At 43.6% G+C, this 23019-nt stretch overlaps 1 protein-coding gene across 1 annotated transcript in view; it reads right to left on the reverse strand.

The window, feature by feature from the left end:
• The window catches only part of pter (phosphotriesterase related), a 44522-nt gene extending 30432 nt beyond the window's left edge, over positions 1-14090 (reverse strand). Inside the window, exons 1-2 of the mRNA XM_078538412.1 lie at positions 13968-14090; positions 13103-13549 (exon numbers count right to left, since the gene is read on the reverse strand). Of these exons, the coding sequence (XP_078394538.1) occupies positions 13103-13534 (432 nt within the window). The 5' untranslated portion in view covers positions 13535-13549; positions 13968-14090. The remainder of the gene's footprint in view (positions 1-13102; positions 13550-13967) is intronic.
• Between the last annotated feature and the right edge of the window lie 8929 nt (positions 14091-23019).

Below are 23019 nucleotides of genomic sequence, written 5' to 3' on the forward strand. Positions count from 1 at the left end.
AGAGGAACAACACTAGCAAGGAATAGGAAGGTGCCAAGGATGTCATCTTGTGGCACACTGTAGGTAATCTTGCAAGAATTGGAGAAACCATTGCAGATGGTATTGTGGCTACACTGGACAGGTAAATAAATAATTTATAGTATTATTGCACCAGTATGTCAATAAAATGCATCTTCAGGACCTGCTATGTCTTAAGCTCATTCTAAAAACATAATTAACTGCCCATGTTTCTGTGCTGATCTTTATTTCAGTGTGATGAACATGACTATTTCATGGTGGTGATTGAATTCTTACCAGCACAACATTCAGCGCAACTATCACCTGTAAAGCGAAATGCCCATTTCTTGAATACTTTCCTAGAGCTACAGTAAACTGATGGAGGAGAGGGATGGGGCAATATAACACAATCTGTAAATCCACACACACAGTGGCACTACACTAATGATTTCTACAGCTGCAGGGTCATGAAGACAGTTATGGGACATCTGCAGTTACATGATGGCACTGCTTCACATCAACCAACGGTATTTCATGTTGCTTATCGTCAATGGCTCTCATTTCAACTCTGTGTAATTAAGGTGAGGAACTGATCCGGTGAAGTTCCTGAACCCAATAGGGCAAGAATGCTTAATTAAAATCCCTTGATGATTGGTGGCCTTCTGTATGTTACTTCTCAGTATGTTACTTTTCAATAAGTTACTTTAATTTCACATAAGCAGAACATTTAAGATTTTCCATTATGAGAATACACAATTGGAATGATTGTGAAATATGTGCTAAATTTAACTGGTTAAATTATTTATTCAGATCAATTTTAATATTTGCACAACCATATGCAAAGCTTATTTTGTTCATTGCAACCAATTTGATGTGATGGGATTTCACTAAGTCTACCCTTCAGAAATACTCAGCAATATTTTGAAAACTTACCTTTATTGTGTTTAGTACAAACAATAAAGTCTGATGACTCAGTGATGTATTCAACTATTACACGGGGCAGATTTTCACCTTTGGTGGGGTTAGAAACTGGCAGCACCAAATTGGCTGCCTGTTATACACTCCAGCTGATCTACTCCCACCAGTTTCCTATCTTCACAAGACGAAAATCGGCCCTAATGGAAAGGTCATCGGGTGGGCTGTGTATCAGGAGGCTGCCCACTCCTGTCAATTTTACATCCCCACTGAAAATTACCCCCCTACCAGTTGCACTTTGAGATTTAAATAAGGCCCTTCAAACTTATTTGCCCTGCAACTGTATTTTAACAAAATAACAACTCAATGATTCATTATCTAGTAAGTCCTTAGCAATGGGGTCAATAGTCTGGCATCTAAATTAGGCAATTTTATGAACAGAAAGCGCATATAATGATTTGAGTATTTATACCTATTAAGTAAGTTTCTAAGTTTGTAAGGCTTACAATGGAAAGTACCATAGGAAGCATTCAAATGAAGCAGGCCTGTCATAATTTTCATTGATTTTTTTTATATTCATGGCGGATCAAGAGTAACAGTTTGGTCAGCTGAATATTTTTATCTCCAGGATACAATCACCTATCTGTCACGCTCAGAACAGGCATGCTCTACAGACACAAAATAAAAGGCCATTATTTACCAACACTGCTCTCACACCTTGATTACTAGGTGCACATTGGGATCAACACTCCATTCTCCTTTCAAGTGCAAATACCAGACTAGTGGAAGACCATCATCCCTAATATCTTCCTGGTAAACTTCCCCTATACTCCCTTAAAGGTTTTGACACCCTTCCTGAAGTTTGTTGTCTAGAATTGTACACAATACTCCAGCTGAGGCCTAGCCAGTGATTTGTAAAGGTTTAGCATAAATTCTTTCTTTTAATATTCAATACCCCTATTTTTAAAACTCCATTTCTTTTCCTAATCACTTTATCTGCCACTCATTATCTCCTGTCCAGCCAGGGGTCATGGTCCACATTGGTACCGATGATATAGGTTGAAAAAGGGATGAGGTCCTGCAGGCTGAGTTTAGGGAGTTAGGGTAGAGGTTAGCAAGCAGGACCTCAAAGGTAGTAATCTCTGGATTACTCCCAAGGTCACATGCTAGTGAGTATATAAATAGGGAAATACATTGGATGAATGTGTGGCTGGAGAAATGGTGCAGGAGAGAGGACTTCAGATTTCTGAGGCATTGGGGCTGGTTCTGGGGAAGGTGGGATCTGTACATGCCGGACACACCTGAACCAGACTGGGACAAATGTCCTTGCAGGGAGATTTCTTAGTGTTGTTGGGGAGGGTTTAAACTAGATTGGCAGGGGGATGGGAACCTGAGGGCAGGTTCAGATAGGACAACTTCAGAGCAGAGAGCAGGAGACAGAAAAATAGAGACCGACCCTGAAAGACAGAAGAGGCAAAGTGTACAGGACAGGAATTTGGCAATGTTAAAGGTATATTTAAAGGAGTATAGCAAACAAAACTGCTCAGCTGAGGGCACGGATACACACGTGACAGCATATGGTTATAATGGAAACTTGGCATAAAGAGGGGTAAAACTGGCAGCTCAACATCCCTGGACATAGGGTGTTCAGACAGGATACAGCGTGGGCTAAAAAAGGTGGGGGCGTAGCATTATAGGTTAAAGAATCAATTACAACTGTGAGGAGGGATGATATACTAAATGAATCATCAAATGAGGCCGTATGGGTTGAGCTTAGAAATAAAAGGATAGCAACACTACCAGGAGTGTACTGTAGGCCCCCAAATAGGGAGAGGGAAATAGGAGATCAAATATGTAGGCACATTTCTGAGTGCAAAAACAATAAAACAGTAATAGATGAGGACTTCAACTACCCAAATATCAACTAGGATAAACAGTGTGAAGGGCACAAAATTCTTAAAACTGCATTCAAGAGAACTTTTTTAGCCAGCATGTAACAAGCCCAATGAGAGGCAGCGCAATTCTACATTTAGTTTTAGGAAATGAAGCTGGGCAAGTGGATGAAGTAGCAGTGGGTGACCATTTTGGAAATAGTGACCATAATACAGTTAGGTTTAGCATAATGATGGAAAAGGATAAAGATAGAATAGGAGTAAAAGTTCTAAATTGGGGTAAGGCAAGTTTTACAAAGCTGAGAAGTGATCTGGCAAAAGTAGACTGGAGGGAAATCAGTAACAGACCAGTGGGAGGTATTCAAAAGCAAGATTCTACAGGCACAATGTAGACATGTCCCCACAAAGAAAAAGGGTGATATTGCTAAATCTAGAGCCCCCAGTAATCTAGAAGCATACAGGTTAAGAAAAAGCATAAAAAGAAAGCTTATGAAAGTAAAAAACAATTAATACATTGGAAAGCCTAGAGGAGTATAAAATATAAGTGAGGCGATGGCGTAGTGGTACTGTTGCTGGACTAGTAACCCAGAGACCCTGGGTAATGCTCTGGGGACCCGGGTTTGGATCCCACCACGGCAGATGGTAGAATTTGAACTGAATAAAAATCTGGAATTAAAAGTCTAACGATGACCATGGAACCATTGTCAATTGTTGTAAAAACCCATCTGGTTCACTAATGTCCTTTGGGGAAGGAAATCTACTGTCCTTATCTGGTCTGGCCCACACGTGACTCCAGACCCACAGCAATGTGGTTGACTATTACATGCCCTCTGAAGTGGCCTGGCAAGCCACTCAGTTGTAACAAACTGCTACAAAATCACAAAAATGGAATGAAACCAGACAGGCCACCCGGCATCGGCCTAGGCACCGGAAATGACAACGGCAATCTCAGCTCTGTCGGCCCTGCCAAGTCCTCCCTACTAACATCTGGGTGGGCAGTGCCGAAATTGGAAGAGCTGTCTCACAGACTAGTCAAGCAACAGCCTGATATAGTCATCCTGACGGAACCATACCTTACAGATAATGTCCCAGACACCACTATCATCATCATCCCTGGGCATGTCCTGTCCCACCGGCAGGATAGACCCAGCAGAGGTGGCAGCACAGTGGTATACAGTCAATAGGGAGTTGCTCTGGGAGTCCTCAACGTCAACTCCAGAGCCCATGAAGTCTCATGGCATCAGGTCAAACATGGACAAGGAAAACTCGTGCTGATTACCACGTACCACCCTTCCTCAGCAGATGAACCAGTGCTCCTCCATGTTGAACACCACTTGGAGGAAGCACTGAGGGCAGCAAGGGCGCAGAATGTACTCTGGGTGGGGGACTTCAATGTCCATCACCAAGGGTGACTCAGTAGCACCACTACTGACCAAGCTGGCCAAGTCCTAAATGCTAGACTGAGTCTGTGGCAGGTGGTGAGGGAACCAACATGAGGGAAAAACATGCTTGACCTCATCCCGCCCATGACAGTATCAGTAGGAGCGACCACCGTACAGTCATTGTGGAGACGAAATCCCGCCTTCACATTAAGGATACCCTCCATCATGTTGTGTGGCACTAAATGGGATAGATTTCGAACAGATCTAGCAACTCAAGACTGCGCATCCATGAGGCACTGTGGGCCATCAGCAGCAGCAGAATTGTATCGAACACAATCTGTAACCACATGGACCGGAATATCCCCCACTCTACCATTACCATCAAGCCAGGGGACCAACCCTGGTTCAATGAAGAGTGCAGGAGTGCATGCCAGGAGCAGCACCAGGCATACCTTAAAATGATGTGTCAACCTGGTGAAGCTATAACCAGCAGGTGATAGACAGGGCTAAGTGATTCCACAACCAATGGATTAGATCTAAGCTCTGCAGTCCTGCCACATCCAGTTGTGAATGGTGGTGGACAATTAAACAACTCACTGGAGGAGGCAGCTCCGCAAATATTCCAATCCTCAATGACGGAGGAGCCCAGCACATCAGTGCAAAAGGTAAGGCTGAAGCTTTTGCTATAGTCTTCAGCCAGAAGTGCCAAGTGGATGATCCATCTTGGCCTCCTCCGGAGGTCCCCAGCATCATAGATGCCGGTCTTCAGCCAATTCAATTCACTCCACGTGGTGGCAAGATACTGAAAAGGCTATGGGCACTGACAATATTCCAGCAATAGTACTGAAGACTTATGCTCCAGAACTTACTGCGCCCCTAGCCAAGCTGTTCCAGTACAGCTACAACACCGGCATCTACCTGGCTATGTGGAAAATTGCCCAGGTATGTCCTGTACACAAAAAGCAGGACAAATCCAACCCAGCCCATTACTGCCCCATCAGTCTACTCTCCATCATCAGTAAAGTAATGGAAGGGTTCATCAACAGTGCTATCAAGCAGCACTTGCTTAGCAATAACCTGCTCCCTGACGCTCAATTTGGATTCCACCAGGGCCACTCAGATCCTGAGCTTATTACAGCCTTGGGTCAAACATGGACAAAACAGCTGAACTTCCAAGGTGAGGTGAGAGTGACTGCCCTTGACATCAAGGCTGCATTTGACCGGAGTGTTGCATCAAGGAGCCCTTGCAAAACTGGAGTCAATGGGAATCAGGGGGAAAACTCTTCACTGGTTGGAGTCAAACCTAGCACAAAAGAAGATGGCTGTGGTTGTTGGAGGTCAGTCATCTCAGCTCCAGGACATCACTGCAGGAGTTCCTCAGGATAGTTGTCTTGGCCCAACCATCTTCAGCTGCTTCATCAATGACCTTCCTTCCATCATAAGGTCAGAAGTGGGGATGTTCGCTGATGATAGCACAATGTTCAGCACCATTTGTGACTCCTCTGATACTGAAGCAGTCCATGTCCAAATGCAACAAGACCTGGACAATATCCAGGCTTGGGCTGACAAGTGGCAAGTAACATTTGCACCATACAAGAGTCAGGCAATGACCATCTCCAACAAGAGAGAATTCAACCATCGCCCCTTGATCTTCAATGGCATTACCATCACTGAATCCCCCACTATCAACATCCTGGGAGTTACCATTGACCAGAAACTGAACTGGACTAGCCATATAAATACTGTGGCTACAAGAGCAGGACAGAGGCTAGGGATCGTGCGATGAGTAACTCACCTTCTGACTCCCCAAGGCCTGTCCACCATCTACAAGGCACAAGACAGAAGTGTGATGGAATACTTCCCACTTGCCTGGATGAGTGCAGTTCCCACAACACTCAAGAAGCTCGACACCGTCCAGGACAAAGCAACCTGCTTGATTGGCACCACATCCACAAACATTCACTCCCTGCACCACCGACGCACAGTAGCAGCAGTGTGCACCATCTACAAGATGCACTGCAGGAATTCACCAAGGCTCCTTCGACAGCACTGTCCAAAGCCATGACCACGGCCATCTAGAATGACAAGGGCAACAGATAGATGGGAACACTACCACCTGGAACCCTCCAAGTCACTCACCATCCTGACTTGGAAATATATCACCGTTCCTTCACTGCCGCTGGGTCAAAATCCTGGAACTCCCTTTCTAACAGCACTGTTGGTGTACCTACACCACATGGACTGCAATGGTTCAATAAGGCAGCTCACCACCACTTTCTCAAGGGCAACTAGGGATTGGCAATAAATGCTGGCCCAGCCAGTGAAGCCCACATCCTGTGAATGAATGAACAAAAAAAAATTAAAAAGAAAATACAGGGATGAAGTAAAAAATGAAGTCAGGAAAGCAAAGAGAGGATATGAAAGCATATTGGCAGGTAAAATCGAGGAAAACCCAAAGATGTCTTATCAGTACATTAAGGGCAAGAGGACAACTAAGGAAAAGTTAGGGCCTATCAGAGATGTACAAGGTAACTTATACATTGATGCAGATGTTGGCAGGTTTCTTAATGAGTACTTTGCCTCTGTCTTCACTGAGGGGGTGATGCAAACATTCTACTTAATGAGGAGGAGTGTGAAATATTAGATTCACTAAGCATAGTGAGAGAGGAGATATGGGAGGGACTGACATCCTCGAAGGTGGATAAATCACCAGGGCCAGACGAATTGTATCCCAGGCTGTTAGTGGAAGCCAGGGAGGAACTAACGGATGCCTTGAGGATCATTTTTCAATCCTCACTAGATGCAGGCGAGTTACCAGAGGACTGGAGGAGTGCAAACATTGTGCTATTGTTTAAAAAGGGTGCGAGGGATAGGCCAGACAATTATAGGCTGGTCAATTTGACTTTGGTAGTGGAAAAAGTATCAGAGTCAATTCTGAGAAACAGAATTTTCTGTTATTGAAAAATTCAATTAAGTTAGTAAGGCCTGATTTTCCCTTAACAAAACCATGCTGACTATCCCTGATGAATCCATTCCTTCCAAAGTGATAATTTATCACACGATCCCTAGCCTCTGACCTGCTCTTGTAGCCACAGTATTTATATGGCTAGTCCAGTTCAGTTTCTGGTCAATGGTAACTCCCAGGATGTTGATAGTGGGGGATTCAGTGATGGATTCATCAGGGATAGTCAGCATGGTTTTGTTAAGGGAAAATCATGCCTTACTAATTTAACTGAATTTTTTGAGGAAGTAAAGAGGAGTATTGATGAGAGTACTGCAATGGGTGTGGTCTACATGGATTTTAATAAGGCATTTGACAAGGTCCCACATGGTAGCCTGGTCAGAAAAGTAAAACATACGATCATACGAATGAAGAGCAGGAGATGGCCATTCAGCTCCTCGAGCCTGCTCCGCCATTCAATAAGATCATGGCTGATCTGATTGGAACCTCAACCTGACATTCCTGCCTACCCCTGATAACCTTTCAACCTCTTGTTAATCAAGAATCTATCTTGCTCTGCCATAAAAATATTCAAAGACTCTGCTTCCACTGCCTTTTGAGGAAGAGTTCCAAAGACTCACTACCCTCAGAGAAAAAAATTCTCCTGATCTTTGTCTCAAATGAGCGACCCTTTATTTTTTAAACAGTGACCCCTAGTTCTAGATTCTTCCACAAGAGGAAACATCCACTCCACAGACTCGATGGGCCGAAGGGCCTCTTCTGCACTGTGAGATTGTGTGATTCAAACACCCTGCCAAGACCCCTCAGGATCTCAAGTCGCCTCTTACTCTTCTAAATTCCAGTGGATACAAGCCTAACCTGTCGAATCTTTCCTCATAAAACAACCCACCCATTCCAGGTATTAGTTTAGTAAACCTTCTCTGAACTGTTTCTAACGCATTTACATTTTTCCATAAAAAAGGAGACTAGTACTGTACACAATACTCCAGATGTGATCTCACTAGTGCCCTGTACAACTGAAGCATAACCTCCCTACTTTTGTAATCAATTCCCCTCACAATAAATGATAACATTCTATTAGCTTTCCTAATTACTTGCTGTACCTACATACTAGCCTTTTGAGATTCATGCACTAGGACACCCAGATCCTTCTGAATCTCAGAGCTCTGCAACCTCTCACCATTTAGATAATAAGCTTCTTGTTTATTCTTCCTGAAAAAATGAACAATTTCACATTTGCCCACATTATACTCCATTTGCCAGATCTTTGCCACTCACTTAACCTATCCATGTCACTTTGGAGCCACTTTACATCCTCTTCACAATTTACTTTCCTATCTACCTTTGAGTCGTCAGCAACCTTACCAACCATTCCTTTGGTCCCTTCATTCAAGTCACTTCTATAAATTGTAATAAGTTGAGGCGCTAGCACTGATCCCTGTGGCACACCACTTGTCACATCCTGCCAACCAGAAAAAGACACATTTATGTCAACTCTCTGTTTCCTGTTAGCTAGCCAATCTTTTACCATGCCAATACGTTATCCTCACATCATGAGCTTTTATTTTCCGCAATAACCTTTGATGTGGCACTTTATCAAGTGCCTTCTGGAAATCTAACTACAGTACATCCACCGGTTCCCCTTTATCCACAACATATGTGACTCCTTCAAAGAGCTCCAATAAATTGGCTAAACTTGATTTCCCTTTCACAAACCCATGTTGACTCTGACTGATTGCCTTGAATTTCTCTAAGTGCCCTGCTATAACATCTTTAATAATAGCTAATATTTCCCCTTTGACAGGTGTTAAGCTAACTGGCCTCTAGTTTCTTGCTTTCTACCTCCCTTTTTGAATAAAGGAGTTACATTTACTATTTTCCATTGTAATGGGATTCCCCGAATCTAGGGAATTTTGGAAAATTAAAACCAATGCATTAACTGTCTCACTAGCCACTTCTTTCAAGACCTTAGAGTGAAGTCTATTCGGACCTGGGGATTTGTCAGCCCGCAGCCCCAACAACTTACTCAATACCACTCCCCTGGTGAGTATAATTTTCCCGAGTTTCTCCCTCCCATTTCCTGATTTACAGCTATTTCCGGGATGTTAACTGTGTCCTCTAAAGTGAAGGCCGAAGCATAACACCTGTTTAACTCATCTGCCATCTCCCTACTTTCCATTACCAATTCCCCAGCTGCACTTTCTATAGGACCAATGCTCACTTTGTTAACTCTTTTCATATTTAAATATCTAATAGAAACTTTTACCATCCGTCTTTATATTTCTAGCTAGCTTTTTCTCGTACTCTAATGTTTCCCTCCTTATTAATCTTTTTGTCATTCTTTGCCGTTCTTTATATTCTTTCCAAACTTCTGACTTGCCACCTATCATTGCATAATTATATGCTTTTCTTGAAGTTTGATACCATCTTTAACTTTTTTAGTTAACCACGGATAGTGGGCCCTTGGAACTTTTCTTTCTCATTGGAATGTATATATTCTGTATATTCTGAAATATCCCTTTAAATGTCTGCCACTGAACCTCTATTGACCTATCCCTTAACCTCATTTGCCAGTTCACTTTAGCTAGCTTTGCTTTCAAGCCCTCATAATTGCCCTTATTTAAGTATAACATACTAGTCTTGGGCGCACTCCCTCAAAATTAAGATAGATTTCGATCACATTTTGATTGCTGCTACCTAGGGGTGCCTTCACTATGAGGTTACCAATGAATCCTATATCGTTGTTCAGTACCAGGTCTAGTATAGCCTGCTCTCTGGTTGGCTCCAGAACATGCCGTTCTAAGAAACTATCCTGAAAACATTCTATGAACTCCTCATCTAGGCTAACTTTGCCCACCTGATTTTTCCAGTCTAAATATAGATTAAAATCCCCCAGGATTATTGCTGTACCTTTCTGACAAGCTCCCATTATCCCTTCTTTTATAATCTGTCATAATTGTAATTACAATTAGGAGGCCTGTACACCACTCCCACAAGTGACTTCTTGGGCTTATCATTTCTCATCTCAACCCAAATTGCTTCTATATCCTGGTTTCCTGAATTTAGGTCATCCCTCTCTAATATGCTAACACCATAATTAATTAACAGGGCCATCCCTCCACTTTTTCCTAACTTCCTGTCCTTCTTAAAAGTCACATATGCTTCCATATTCAGGTCCAAATCTAGGTCATCCAGTAGCCATATCTCTGTAATGGCTATCTTATTTATTTACTTATTTATTTCTATTTGCGCTATCAGTCTATTTGTTTTGTTTTGAATGCTATGTGTGTTTAGATACAGAGCCTTTAGTTTTGTCCTTTTATTATTTTTGTAACGTCTAGCTTTATCTGCTGATTTACTCTCAGGTTTGTACTCTCTGTCCCTTCATGTTATGGTCTGTTTATCATTTCCCATATTAATACCTTTCTCTCTTGCCTTGTACCTACTCTTTGATTTACCATCCCTTCCCAAATTTGATCCCTTGTCCCCACTATTCAGTTTAAAACCCTCTATACTTCCCTAGTTATGTGGCTCACGAGGGCACAAGACCCCGCATGGTTCCAGTGTAGACCGTTCCAACAGTACAGATCCCACTTTCCCCAATACTGGTGCCAGTGCCGCTCAAACCGGAACCCACTTCTCCCACACCAATCTTTTAGCCACACATTCATTTCTCTAGTCTTATTTGTCCTATGTCAATTTGCATGTGGCTCAGGTAATAATCCAGGAATTATTACCTTTGAGGTTCTGCTCCTTAATTTGGTGCCAAGCTCTTCATAGTGACTATGTCTTTGTCATCGCTACCTACATAGACCACAACCACTGGATCCTTCCCCTCCCACTGCAAGTTCCTCTCCAGTCCTGAGCAGATGCCCCAAACCCTGGCATGTGGGATACCCATGGGATACAGGGCAATGTGGCCAGTTGGATCCAAAATTGGCTCAGTGACAGGAAACAAAGGGTAATGATCAATGGATGTTTTAGTGAATGGAAAGTGGTTTCCAGTGGCATTCCACAGGACTCAGTATTGGATCTCCTGCTGTTTGTTGTATATATTAATGATTTGGATTAAAATGTGGGAGGCACAATTGGTAAATTTGCAGATGACACAAAAATCAGCCGTGTATTTGATAGCAAAGAGGATTGCTGTGGATTCTAGAACAATATCAATGGTTTCATTGAGTGGGGGAAAAGTGGCAATGGAGTTCAATCCGGAGAAGTATGAGGTTATATATTTTGGGAGGGCACACAAAGCTAGGGAATACTCAATAAAAGTGGAGGATATTGAGGGGGGTAAAGGAGTGAGAGATCTTAGAGTGCATGTCTATAGGTCCCTTAAGGTGGCAGGACAGGTAGGTAAGGTGGTAAGAAGGCATGTGGAATGCTTTCCTTTATTGGATGAGGTACTGAATACAAAAGAAGGATGTAATGCTGGAGCTGCATAAAACACTGGTTAGGCCACAGCAGGAGTTTTGCATACAATTCTGGTCACCATATTACAGGAAGGGCATAATTGCTCTGGAGAGACTACAGAAGATATTTACAAGAATGTTGCCAGGTCTGGAAAATTTCAGCTATGAGAAAAGATTGGATAGGCTGGGGTTGTTTTCCTTGGAACAGAGGAGGCTGAAGGGTGACTTGATTGAGGTGTACAAAATTATGAGGGGCCCAGATAGAGTAGACAGGGAAGACTTAGTTCCCCTAGCGGAGAGGTCAATTACCAGGGGGCACATATTTAAGGTGAGTGGTAGAAGGATTAGCGGGTATATTAGGAAAAACTTTTTCACCCAGAGAGTGGTAGGTGTCTGGAATTCGCTGCCCAAGGTGGTTGAGGCAGAAACCTTCAACTCATTCAAAAGGTACCTGGATCTGCACCTGGAGTGCTGTAACCTGCAGCACCTGGACCAGGTGCTGGAAGGCAGGATTAGAATGAGTGGCTAGTTTTGTTTTCAGCTGGTGCAGACATGATGGGCTAAATGGCCTCTTTCTGTGCTGTAACTTTTCTATGGTTCCATGGTTCCTTGTTATTTGTTATACTGTCAAATTTGGTAGCATCTGAAAACTTCAATACTCCCTATTTCCAAGTCCAGGTCATTTTTTTATAACAAGAAAAGCAATGGTCCCAGTTCTGACCCCGAGAAGACTCCAATGCATACTTCTCTCCAGTCAGGTAAACATCCATTGCCATTACTCTCTGTCTCCTATTCTTTTATTAGTTCCATATTCAAGTTACCAATGTCCCCTTAACAACAGTGCTTCTATTTTTTGAATAAGTCTGTTATGTGGTGCTTTATCTAAAAGTAAGAGATACTTTTAATCCTGATGTCAAAAAGCTTTTGGTTGTTGCTGGAGAGGTCTCTCTCCAGGTTTGAAATTACTCGTTTGCCTTTTGTTAATAATTGTGACATGTGGCAGAACTTTACCTGTCTGATAATATTTTACTGATTTTTAATAATATATTATCCATTTAGTTAAGGTTTACTGGGACAAGTGGAATGGTTTTCACAGCTGGTTTGTGTTGACTTGCAAGATCAACATATGCCTTGTCTATCGACCATATGGCTTGAGTGAATTAATCCAGCAGTAAAGTCATATAACATCTGTTGGGGGCTGAAGGCGTGAAGTAAAGACACTAGACTGATTCGTTCACCCCTTTCCCCACGCCCAGTAGAAGTTAAAAAAATCAGCTCTGGATAAAAGCTAATTGACAGCATGTTTTAATATTGAAAATTCACTGGGGAAAGAATACTACAAGGTCAGCTGTTTGATGTCCTCCTGGTTAACATCCAAGTATCACCTCTACCCTCTCCACCCACCTCGCTACTGCTTTTGGTTTTCTTTCTCACATCAATTGCAACTGGTGATAAAAACAGGGGAATTCAATGTATCCATCACAAATGTGACATCCCTTATCTGCTCATGGCCCTGATTTTACCCCAGTTATGTGCACTCGCCTTCTCCACGGTCGTGTTCCGAGTTTCCAGGGAGTGTGTTTCACCCACGTAGAACCCTGCCCCTGCGATGACATGAACTCCGGTCTCTTGAGAAAGGCGCCGGAGAGCCTTCACATCTCTGCATATCCCGGCAGTCGTATTTTCCACTATAGTTCCACCACCTAGTTTCTTAAAGTGTAGGAGTTCCTCTTTAACCGCCTCGATCTCCTCGTTCAACAGGAGATTGCCTTTGTGGCTGTATGGGTTCTGTTTGAGCCAATAAACGTTATTCATGACCATCGGCATTTCAGAGCACGCTTCTTGGCCTGGGGGTGGTGGCGAGTAGCAGAAAGCAAAAGACATGGCCAAGTGCTCGTGGGTCAGGGTACGTCCCATCTGCCTGGGATCGATCAGACCCTGCACAGTCTGAACTTTCCCACTCAGCTCCGGCATTGTCTTGAACTGCCCCTGAAAACGAAGAGCAAGCATTCGATTAGCTGTGGTTTCTTTGCCAGCTCGTGTTCACTAATGAGAGAGAGGTTGTCCTGAACTCTGCACATAATGGGAGTTAGCATTTTCCAAGAGTAGTTTAAAGTCACGGCTGGACACAAGGCGGCTGCAAAGTAACGCTGACACAGGAGTTTTAACAACCTTTGCCAACTACAGATTAAAACACACGTGATAATATCCCACAATCTCGCTAACTCTCTGAATAGCTTCAGCAGCTAAAGGCAATTTCCTTTGGAGAGAAAGTGCAAACGGATCATGTCATTCTCTTAGTTCAGGCAGGATACTATTGCTTTGCATTTTAAACTGAACTGAGTAATGTTAGTGCTACAACTGGTCTAAAAGAAATAGTCGATCTATGAATTCCTAAAATCCATACCCAGTTGGTACAACAGTTGCGTGAACCGAGGTGCAATCTTGCTATCAATCCCGGTTGAAGGGCCAATCCTGTCAATCACTCGTCTGACTGCTCTTCCGCGATCCGAGCCCGCACACTCTCGCGAGGCTCTCACTGCACTTTGCCCTTTTCATTTTTCCCTTATCTAGATTTAGCAACAGGAACCAGTCGAGCAGTTATTATATTTATATCGTTTAGTTAGTGTGTGTCTGTCGGCATATTTAGTTTGAAAATATATATGTACAGCAAGTTACATCACCAAATACTGAAATGTTAGAACAAAAACAAAAAAAAACCCAGCAGGTCTGACAGCATCTGCGGAGAGGGATACAGTTGACGTTTCGAGTCCACATGACCCTTCATCAGAACTAAGAAATATAGAAATGAGGTGAAATATAAGCTGGTAGAGAGGGGTGGGACAGCTAGAGCTCGAATGGTGATGTTAGGGTGATCTTCCTCCCTGAAAGCAAATATTCATACATATAAAAAACAACATGCTTCCCTCCAGTACTTATCCCCATTGCCTTTAACATATGCAGTAAGTTGTTTGTACATTTCCATGTGGAACTCATTGTCTAAATGTCACAGAAAAAATAGAAGAAACACGAAACCTTGGCCCATCCAGTAGATATAAAAGTTAAAATAGCTGTGATGAACTTGCTGTCCTATTCCCGAATCCAGCTATTTACTGGGGCGTCCACTACATTGCCCTGGGCCCACCTCAATAACATGGAAACCTTATTGTGCAAATTAGGGTCTGATGTCATACATAGGACCACATGCAATTTTGAAGGATAATGGAAAAACTGGCTCACCCATCCTTTTACAATCCAAGCTCCCTAACTACACCTACCCAATGCTTAGCCCCCACCTACCTCACTTCTTAAACCGTCTGCGATGACTCGATGGAGCAGACAGGCTTTGTAAAGAAACAGTAAAACTTTATTACGGAGACAACTAGGGGTGTTTGCACGCTAGCCCCAAACTCTCATCCGAAAGACTCCGCCTGACACATCATTGAAACTGGGCAGTTCAGGATTTGCCAACTCTTCTGAAATATCTGGGATGTCTGTTCTAGGTCGATCGCACACCTCAGAAGTTGACGGTTCAACATTAATCATAGGTTGATCAGATAATCATTGGGATGTCTCTCCGACATGGATGTGATGTACGTGCTTACCGATGATTCTATCTCCCACTTGTACTTGGAAAGATAATGGACCGGTCTCTGAAACGATGGCTCCTTAGTGCCCAACTGGGTCCACTGCCGAAATTTTGCATGTGTACCGTGTCACTTACACTGAATGTCATGGCTAAATTTCTGATTACTCTGGTTCTGCGCTACCTTCTCCTCTAAATTCGGAAACACCAAGTGTAAACATGTACACAGACAGCATTTCATTAATAACTCTGAGGGTGTTGAATCCATAGTCGAATGTGGTGTTGTACGATAGAGAAACCAGGAAAGTCGAGATTCCAGGGTGCCTTCTGATAACTTTTTCATACCAGACTTAAAATTTGTGCAGCCCTCTCGGCTAGGCCATTCGATGAAGGATACCAAGGAGCTGTCTTTATATAGTGGATTCCATTCACATCCATAAATTTCTGAAACTCGGTGCCGGCAAAGGCTGTACCATTATCAGAAACGACAATTTCAAGTAGGCCATGTATAGTGAAACAGTGATGTAGCTTCTTGATAGTTGCATTTGACATTGGCGATTTGACTTCATATACATCCATCCATTTTGAATGTGCATCTACAATTAACAAGAACATGGTACCTAGGAATGGTCCTACATAATTGATATGTAGTCGAACCCAGAGTCGATTAGGCCACTCCCATGGATGCAGAGGAGCGGAAACAGGCAACTTCTGCTGTTGCTGGCACTGGAGACAGTGCTTGACCATGCTTTCAATGTCACTGTCAATGCCTGACTACCATACATAGCTTCACACAAGCATTTTCATCTCTGATATGCCTGGATGCGCACTGTGAAGCTCTGTCAAGAGTGGCTCTCTACCTTGTGATGGGGCCACAACTCTTGAATCCCACAACAAAATTCCGTCTTGACAGTTTAATTCTGTGTTTCTGACATGGAATGGTCTCAAATCTTCAGATACAGGCGAGTTTGGCCATCTTTGCAAAACATAGTCTCTGACTTTTGACAATATTGGATCCCTGTTCATCTAATTTCCAATTTGTTTCAGATACACAGGCGAAGAATCTAAGAAATTCAATGATGGCACTAATTCTTGTGGAATGGGAGTATTCACAATACTATCTGGTAACAGGAAATGACTGAGTGCATTTGCATTTGTAATGTGTAAACCAGGGCAGTACATAAAAGTATACTCATACGCAGATAATGTCAGAGGCCAGCGTTGTATTCTTGCTGATGCTATTGGTGGAATGGCCTTATCCTCACTGAATAATCCCGTTAATGGTTTATGGTCCGACACAATGGTAAAACATCACCCATGTGAAACATTTTTACACCAAATACTACTGATAATCCTTCTTTTTCTAACTGAGAATAGGCCTTTTTGGCTTGGGAAAGGGTTCTCAAGACATAGCCAATGGGCCTTTCTGATTCATTTCCCATTTTATGTGATATAACAGCCCCTACACCATAAGGAGAAGCATCACATGTTAACACCAGCTCTTTTGATGGGTCGTAGTGTACCAATAAGCACGATGAATGCAGCAATTTCTTTGCTGTCACAAAGGCTTCTTCCTGTTGTGAACCCCATGACCAATGGTGGTTCTTTTTCAGCAATGAGTGTAATGTGCCAAAACAGTTGATAGGTTGGGTAGGAAGTGACTATGGTAGTTGATCATACCCAGGAAGGACTTGAGTTCCGTTACACTGGATGCTGATGATGCATCTTTTATTGCCTGAACTTTATCTTCCATGGGATGCAAATCCTTGGTGTCCACTGTGACCTGGATAAGTCACTTCTGATACTTGAAATGTGCACTTTTCCCTCATTAACCATACGCTGGTTTCCATGAACCTTCTCAGCACCTCCTCCAGGTTGGCTAAGTATTCAGCCTTGGTCAACCCAGTGAGGAGAACAACATCCAAATATACAATCACTCATAGAAGTCCTTGTAAAAGACTTTGCGCTGTTCTCTGAAAAATAGCGCATGCTGATAAGACTCCAAAGGGTAGATGAGTGTACTGATGGAGACCCTTGTGTGTGTTAATAGCCACGCATTCTCTCGACGTGCTATCTAATTCTAATTGTTGATAGGTGTGGCTCATATCTAATTTTGTATATGACTTGCCTCCTGCCAGCTTGGTGTATAAGCCATCTTTTCTTGGAATGGGGTACTTGTCTAGTTTTGCTACTTTATTTACTGTCAATTTGTAGTCTCCACACATACGTATGGTCTTGTTGGGCTTGACAACTGGAACTATGGGTCTGGCCTATTCAGAGAATTGGACAGATTATATTATTCCCAGGCTTTCTAACCCGCTCAGCTCTGAAAACACCTTTTCTTTTTGTGTATAAGGCACAGGTCTGGTCTTGAAGAAACATGGTGTTGGCTGGGGATTGACATATATTTTGGCATGCATGCCTTCCAACTTTCCTAATTCATCCCGAAAAACCATTGTGCATTTCTTCAGAAGCTTTGGATTCCACCTGATTTAAAATTGGCTATCTTCTGTAGCCAATCTCCACCTAAAATATTGGATCCCTCCCCTTTTATGATTATCACAGGCAGTTGGGTTGTCTGTTGCTTGTAGCAGACTGGGACAGTGGAAATGCCCTTTACTTGAATAGATCCTCCTGTGTAAGTTCTTAATTTAGCGGTTGTCTGGTGCAGGTTTATTGGCTGTCTTCATTCATCCAGGTACCTGAAAGTGTGCTCTCCAGCCACCATAGTTGAGGCACCAGTATTAACTTCCATACGTAGTGGCTTCTCATTTACTTGTACTGCCATCACAATAGGCTCAGTTTTCACAGCAGTTACATTATACAGGGAGTACACATCAGTACCAGCAGCTTCAACCTTTGCAGCACCTGTTAACTCGAACATATTTGTTTGCTGTCTTGCAGGCTGCTTCATCTTTGTTCAGCATTGCCTAACCACATGTCCCTTCTTGTGACAATAATGACATTCTGCCTCTCTGAATTTACAAGTATCTGCTCTGTGGTCGCCTCCACATCTATTGCAATTTTGTCTTGAAGTTGTTGGTGAAGCATTTCTGTTAGGCTTCTTAATGTTTCTTACAGTGGACATTGAATCATGTTTTAATGCTGCAGATCTGGTTTCAGCACTATGCTTGGCATTGGGTTCCTGCCCCACATGAAGGAGGGCACCATTATCCATGTGTTGCAAAGCCTGCCTGTCTTTCACAGCGCTATCCAGGGTGAGGGAGATTTCTAGAGCATGTTTAAAATTGATATCGATTTCGGCAAGTAAGCAGCACGATATTGCATTGTCCTTGACTCCGCATACCAGTCAGTCCCACAGCATATCGTTTAATGCATCCCCAAAATTGCAGTATCCCGGTAACTGCTTGAGGTTCGCCACATAGATGGACTCTCCCGGGGCGCAAACTCTTGAATTAAATTTAAAGCGCTGCATTTGGCTGGGAGTGTGCTTTCACTGGGTCCACTAATTCACTATACAATTTGGAATTGGACGCGCTTGGGGCAGTCAAGTTGTGAATCAGGTTTTATGTTTTATTGCCACACACACTTAAGAGGATCGCTTTCCGCTTTTCTTCGGCGGTTATTTCATTTGTTACAAAGTAAAATCCAAGGCGCTCAACATACTGGCTCCAATTTTCAATAATAGCATCATATGGATCGATTCTTCCAAACGGCGGCATGACTGGTGAGTAGTTTTTAAAATTCAATTTACTCACAGTAAAGGGTGAGGTGCACAGTCGAAATTGATGTTACCCTTGTCGCCAAATCTGATAACTTGATGGAGCAGACAGGTTTTGTAAAGAAACAGTAAAGCTTTATCACGGAGGCATCTATGAGTGCTTGTACCTAGACCTGATCCCTCGTCCGAAAGACTCCATCCCCGGTTTGCCCACACTAAAAGCTCTCTGGTCGAAGCCCCCGTAGTACATCACATGACCTGTGATTGACAGGAGGGAGGGACAATGCATGCAGTTACCACACTGACCTTCCTGTCGGCCGAGTGATCTGATATCTGATATTGCAGTTGGTGATCAGCTGCAAAACCCCCATTTGGAGCATGTAGCTCACTGGCAGCATGGCACTGAGGCTCAATTCTTGAAATTGACCATCTGCCACCTGAGACCTAACGTGCACTATGATCTGTTTTTGTTGTAAATAAATATATAATGATCCTGAAACTAGCAGCTCAATCAATTACCATTTCCGGGGAAATAGTCAACTGATGAAAACAAGGAAGATGTAACAATGAGACTGGATACCATTCAATGTTTGGATAGGTGCAAAACAAAATTACAGTTGGAAATTATTTTTTCTCATTCATTCATGGGATGTGGTTGTTGCTGCCTAGACATGTGTTTATTGCCAATCTCATCGTGCCCTTGAGATGGTGGTGGTGAGCGAGCTTGAAGCACTGCAGTCCATGTTGTATAGGTACACCCAGAAACTTTCAGGACTTTGGTCCAGCAATGGTGATATAGTTCCAAGTCAGATTGGTGTGAGACTTGGAGTGGAATTTGCAGGTAGGGGCACACTCTCTGTCCTTATTCTTCTAGGGGGTAAAGGTTGTGGGTTTGGAAGGTGCTGTCGAAGGAGCCTTGGTGAGTTGCTACAGTACGTCTTGTTTATTGTACACACTGAACTCACTGTGTGCTGGTGGTGGAGGGAGTGAATGTTTAAGGTGGCAGATGCAGTGCCAATCAAGCAGGCTGCTTTGTCCTAGATGCTGTTGAGCTTCTTGAGTGTTTCTGGAGCTGCACTCATCCAGGCAAGTGGAGAGTATTCCATCACACTCCTGACTTGTGCCTTGTAGATGGTGGACAGGCATTGGAGAGTCCGGAGATGAGTTTCTCACAGCAGAACTTCCAACCTCTGACCTATTCTTGTGGCTGGTCCGGGTATATGGCTGGTCCAGTTAAGCTATTGGTCAAGAGCAATGTTGATGGTGGAGGACTCAGTGATGGAAATGCAATTGAATGCCATGGGGAAGTGATTAAATTCTCTCTTGTTGGAGATGGTCATTGCTTGGCACTTATATGGCATGAATGTTAGTTACCACTTATCAGCCTAAGCCTGAATGTTGTCCAGGTCTTGCTGCATTTGGACATGGACTGCTTCAGTGTCTGAGGAGTCGTGAATGGTGCTAAACATTGTGCAATCATCAGCAAACATCCCCACAACTGAACTTATTCTGGAGGGAAGGTCATTGATGAAGCAGCTGAAGATGGTTGGGCCTAGGGCACTACCCTGAGGAACTCCTGCAGCAATGTCTTGGGACTGAGATGATCGGCCTCCAACAAATACACCCTTTGTCTTAGGTATGACTGTAGACAGTGGAGAGTTTTCCCTCTCATTCCCATTGACATCAATTTTTCTTGATACCACAATCAGTCAAATGCAGCCTTGATGTCAAGGGCAGTCACTCTCACCTCACTCCTAGAATTCAGCTCTTTTTCCATGTTTGGACCAAAGCTGCAATGAGGTCTGGAGATGAGTGGTCCAGGCAGAACACAAACTGGGCATAGCTGAGCAAGTTATTGATGAGTAAATGTCAATGTCTTCCATCACTGCTGATGATTGAAGGTAGACTGATAGGGCGGCAGTTGGTTGGATTAGATTTGTCCTGCTTTGTTGAGATGAAGTCTGGTCTTCACATTGAGGACACCCTCCATCATGCTGTGTGGTAGTACCACCATGCTAAATGGGATAGGTTTAGAACAAATCCAGCAGCAGAAATCCATGCTTCATGAGGTGTTGTGGGCATCAGGAGCTGTAGAATTGTATTCCACCACAATATGTAGCCTCATGGCCCAGCATATCCCCTACTCTACCAAGCTAAGGGATCAACACTGGTTCAATAAAGAGTGCAGGGGGGCATGCCAGAAACATCACCATGCATACCTGAAATGAGGTGCCAACCTGCTATGGCTGCGGGATTGGGCAGGACATATCTGGCCACCTTTACACTTGGGTGGCTAGCTGCCAGTGTTGTATCTGTACTGGACCAGCTTGGCTAGCGGGGCTAGTGCACCAACTCTTCAGTGCTACAACTAGCATGTTGCCTTTGCTGTATCCTGTGCACTCAACTATTTCTAGATATCAGATGGTGTGAAATGAATTGTCTGAAGACTGATATCTATGATGTTGGGGATGTCAGGAGGAGGTCAAGATAGAATTAACCACTCAGCACTTCTGGCTGGAGATGGTTGCAAATGCTTCATCCTTGTCTTTTGCACTGACATTCTTGACTAACCCCATTTCTGAGGATGGAGTTGTTGGTGAGCCTGCTCCTTCTGTTAGCTGTTTAATTGTCCATCACCATTCACAACTGCTTGTGGCAGGACTGCAGAGCTTCGATCTGATCCATTCATTATAGGATTGATTAGCTCTGCCTATACTATGCTGGTGGTGTTTCCATCTGTCTGCTGCCATTGTCATTCTAGATGGTAGCGGTTGTAGGCTTGGAAGGTGCTGTCTAAGGAGGCTTGGTGAGTTCCTGCAGTGCATCTTGTAGATGGTACACACTGCTGCCGCTGTGTGCCGGTGGTAGTGGGAGTGAATGTTTGTGGATGTGACACCAATCAAACAGGCTGCTTTGTCCCGGATGGTGTGAAGCTTCTCAAGTGTTGTTGGAGCTGCACTCATCCAGGCAAGTGGGGAGTATTCCATCACACTGCTGACCTCTGCCTTGTAGATGGTGGACAGGCTTTGGGGAGTCAGGAGGTGAGTTACTCGTCGTAGGATTCCTAGCCTCAGACCGGCTCTTGTAGCCACAGTATTTATATGGCCAGTCCAATTCAGTGTCTGGTCAATGGTAACCCGCAGGATGTTGATAGTGGGGGATTCAGTGATGGTAATGCCATTGAATGTCAAGGGGTGATGATTAGATTCTCTCTTGTTGGAGATGGTCATTGCCTGACACTGTGTGGCGAGAATGATACTTGCTACGTGTCAGTCCAAGCCTGGATATTGTCCAGGTCTTGCTGTATTTGGACATGGACTGCTTCAGTATATGAGGAATCACAAATGTTGCTGAACATCATACAATCATCAGCGAACATCCCCACTTCTGACCTTATGTTGGAAGGAAGGTCATTGATGAAGCAGCTGAAGGTGTTTGGGCCGAGGACACTATCCTGAGGAACTCCTGCAGTCCTGAAACTGAAATGTTTGATCTCCAACAACCACAACCATCTTCCTTTATGACTCCAACCAGCAGAGAGTTTTACCCCTGATTCCCATTGCTAGGGCTCCCTGATGCCACACTCGGTAAAATGCTGCCTTGATGTCGAGGCCAGTCACTCTTGCCTCAGCTGTCATGTTCAGCTTCTTCGTCCAAGGCCTGGAGGACTACCCTGAAATTTGTGCAGCCCACAGTCTGCATAAATATTTGCCCAGGCTTGCAACCTGGAGAGGTCACTCCAGTTTCACTGCAGAGCACTAACACAACATGGGACACAGCAGTTCTAAATGATAAGCCCAAATTGATTCGCGTAGAGAATGGGTTGAATGGACCATCGTGCCCTACTGGTCAGCCTGCCTCAATTCAGGCAACCTTGACTAGTAAGGTGCTGACTCCCCACTGCCCATCTACTTCAATGGGTGCTTGGAGCTTTGAATATCTGCTCAGCAAATGGACTGAATCCATTGCCCGAGGCAAGCAAACAAAACAAACAAACAGATAGAAGATGCCATCTCTTCAATTAGCAAGCTGGCACATCAGGTCCATGTGCACAGGATTGACAGGTGATTTGCAGCTGGTCGAGAACACATGTCAGACAGCTGTGATCAACGTTGAACTTGATAGGCTGAACATTGATGTAGCTTCCCAACAAGAGACCAGGCTTGTGAGAGCAGATCACAGAAATAAATG

Source organism: Cetorhinus maximus, chromosome 3 (assembly GCF_964194155.1).
Source record: "Cetorhinus maximus chromosome 3, sCetMax3.hap1.1, whole genome shotgun sequence".
NCBI classification, from domain to species: domain Eukaryota; kingdom Metazoa; phylum Chordata; class Chondrichthyes; order Lamniformes; family Cetorhinidae; genus Cetorhinus; species Cetorhinus maximus.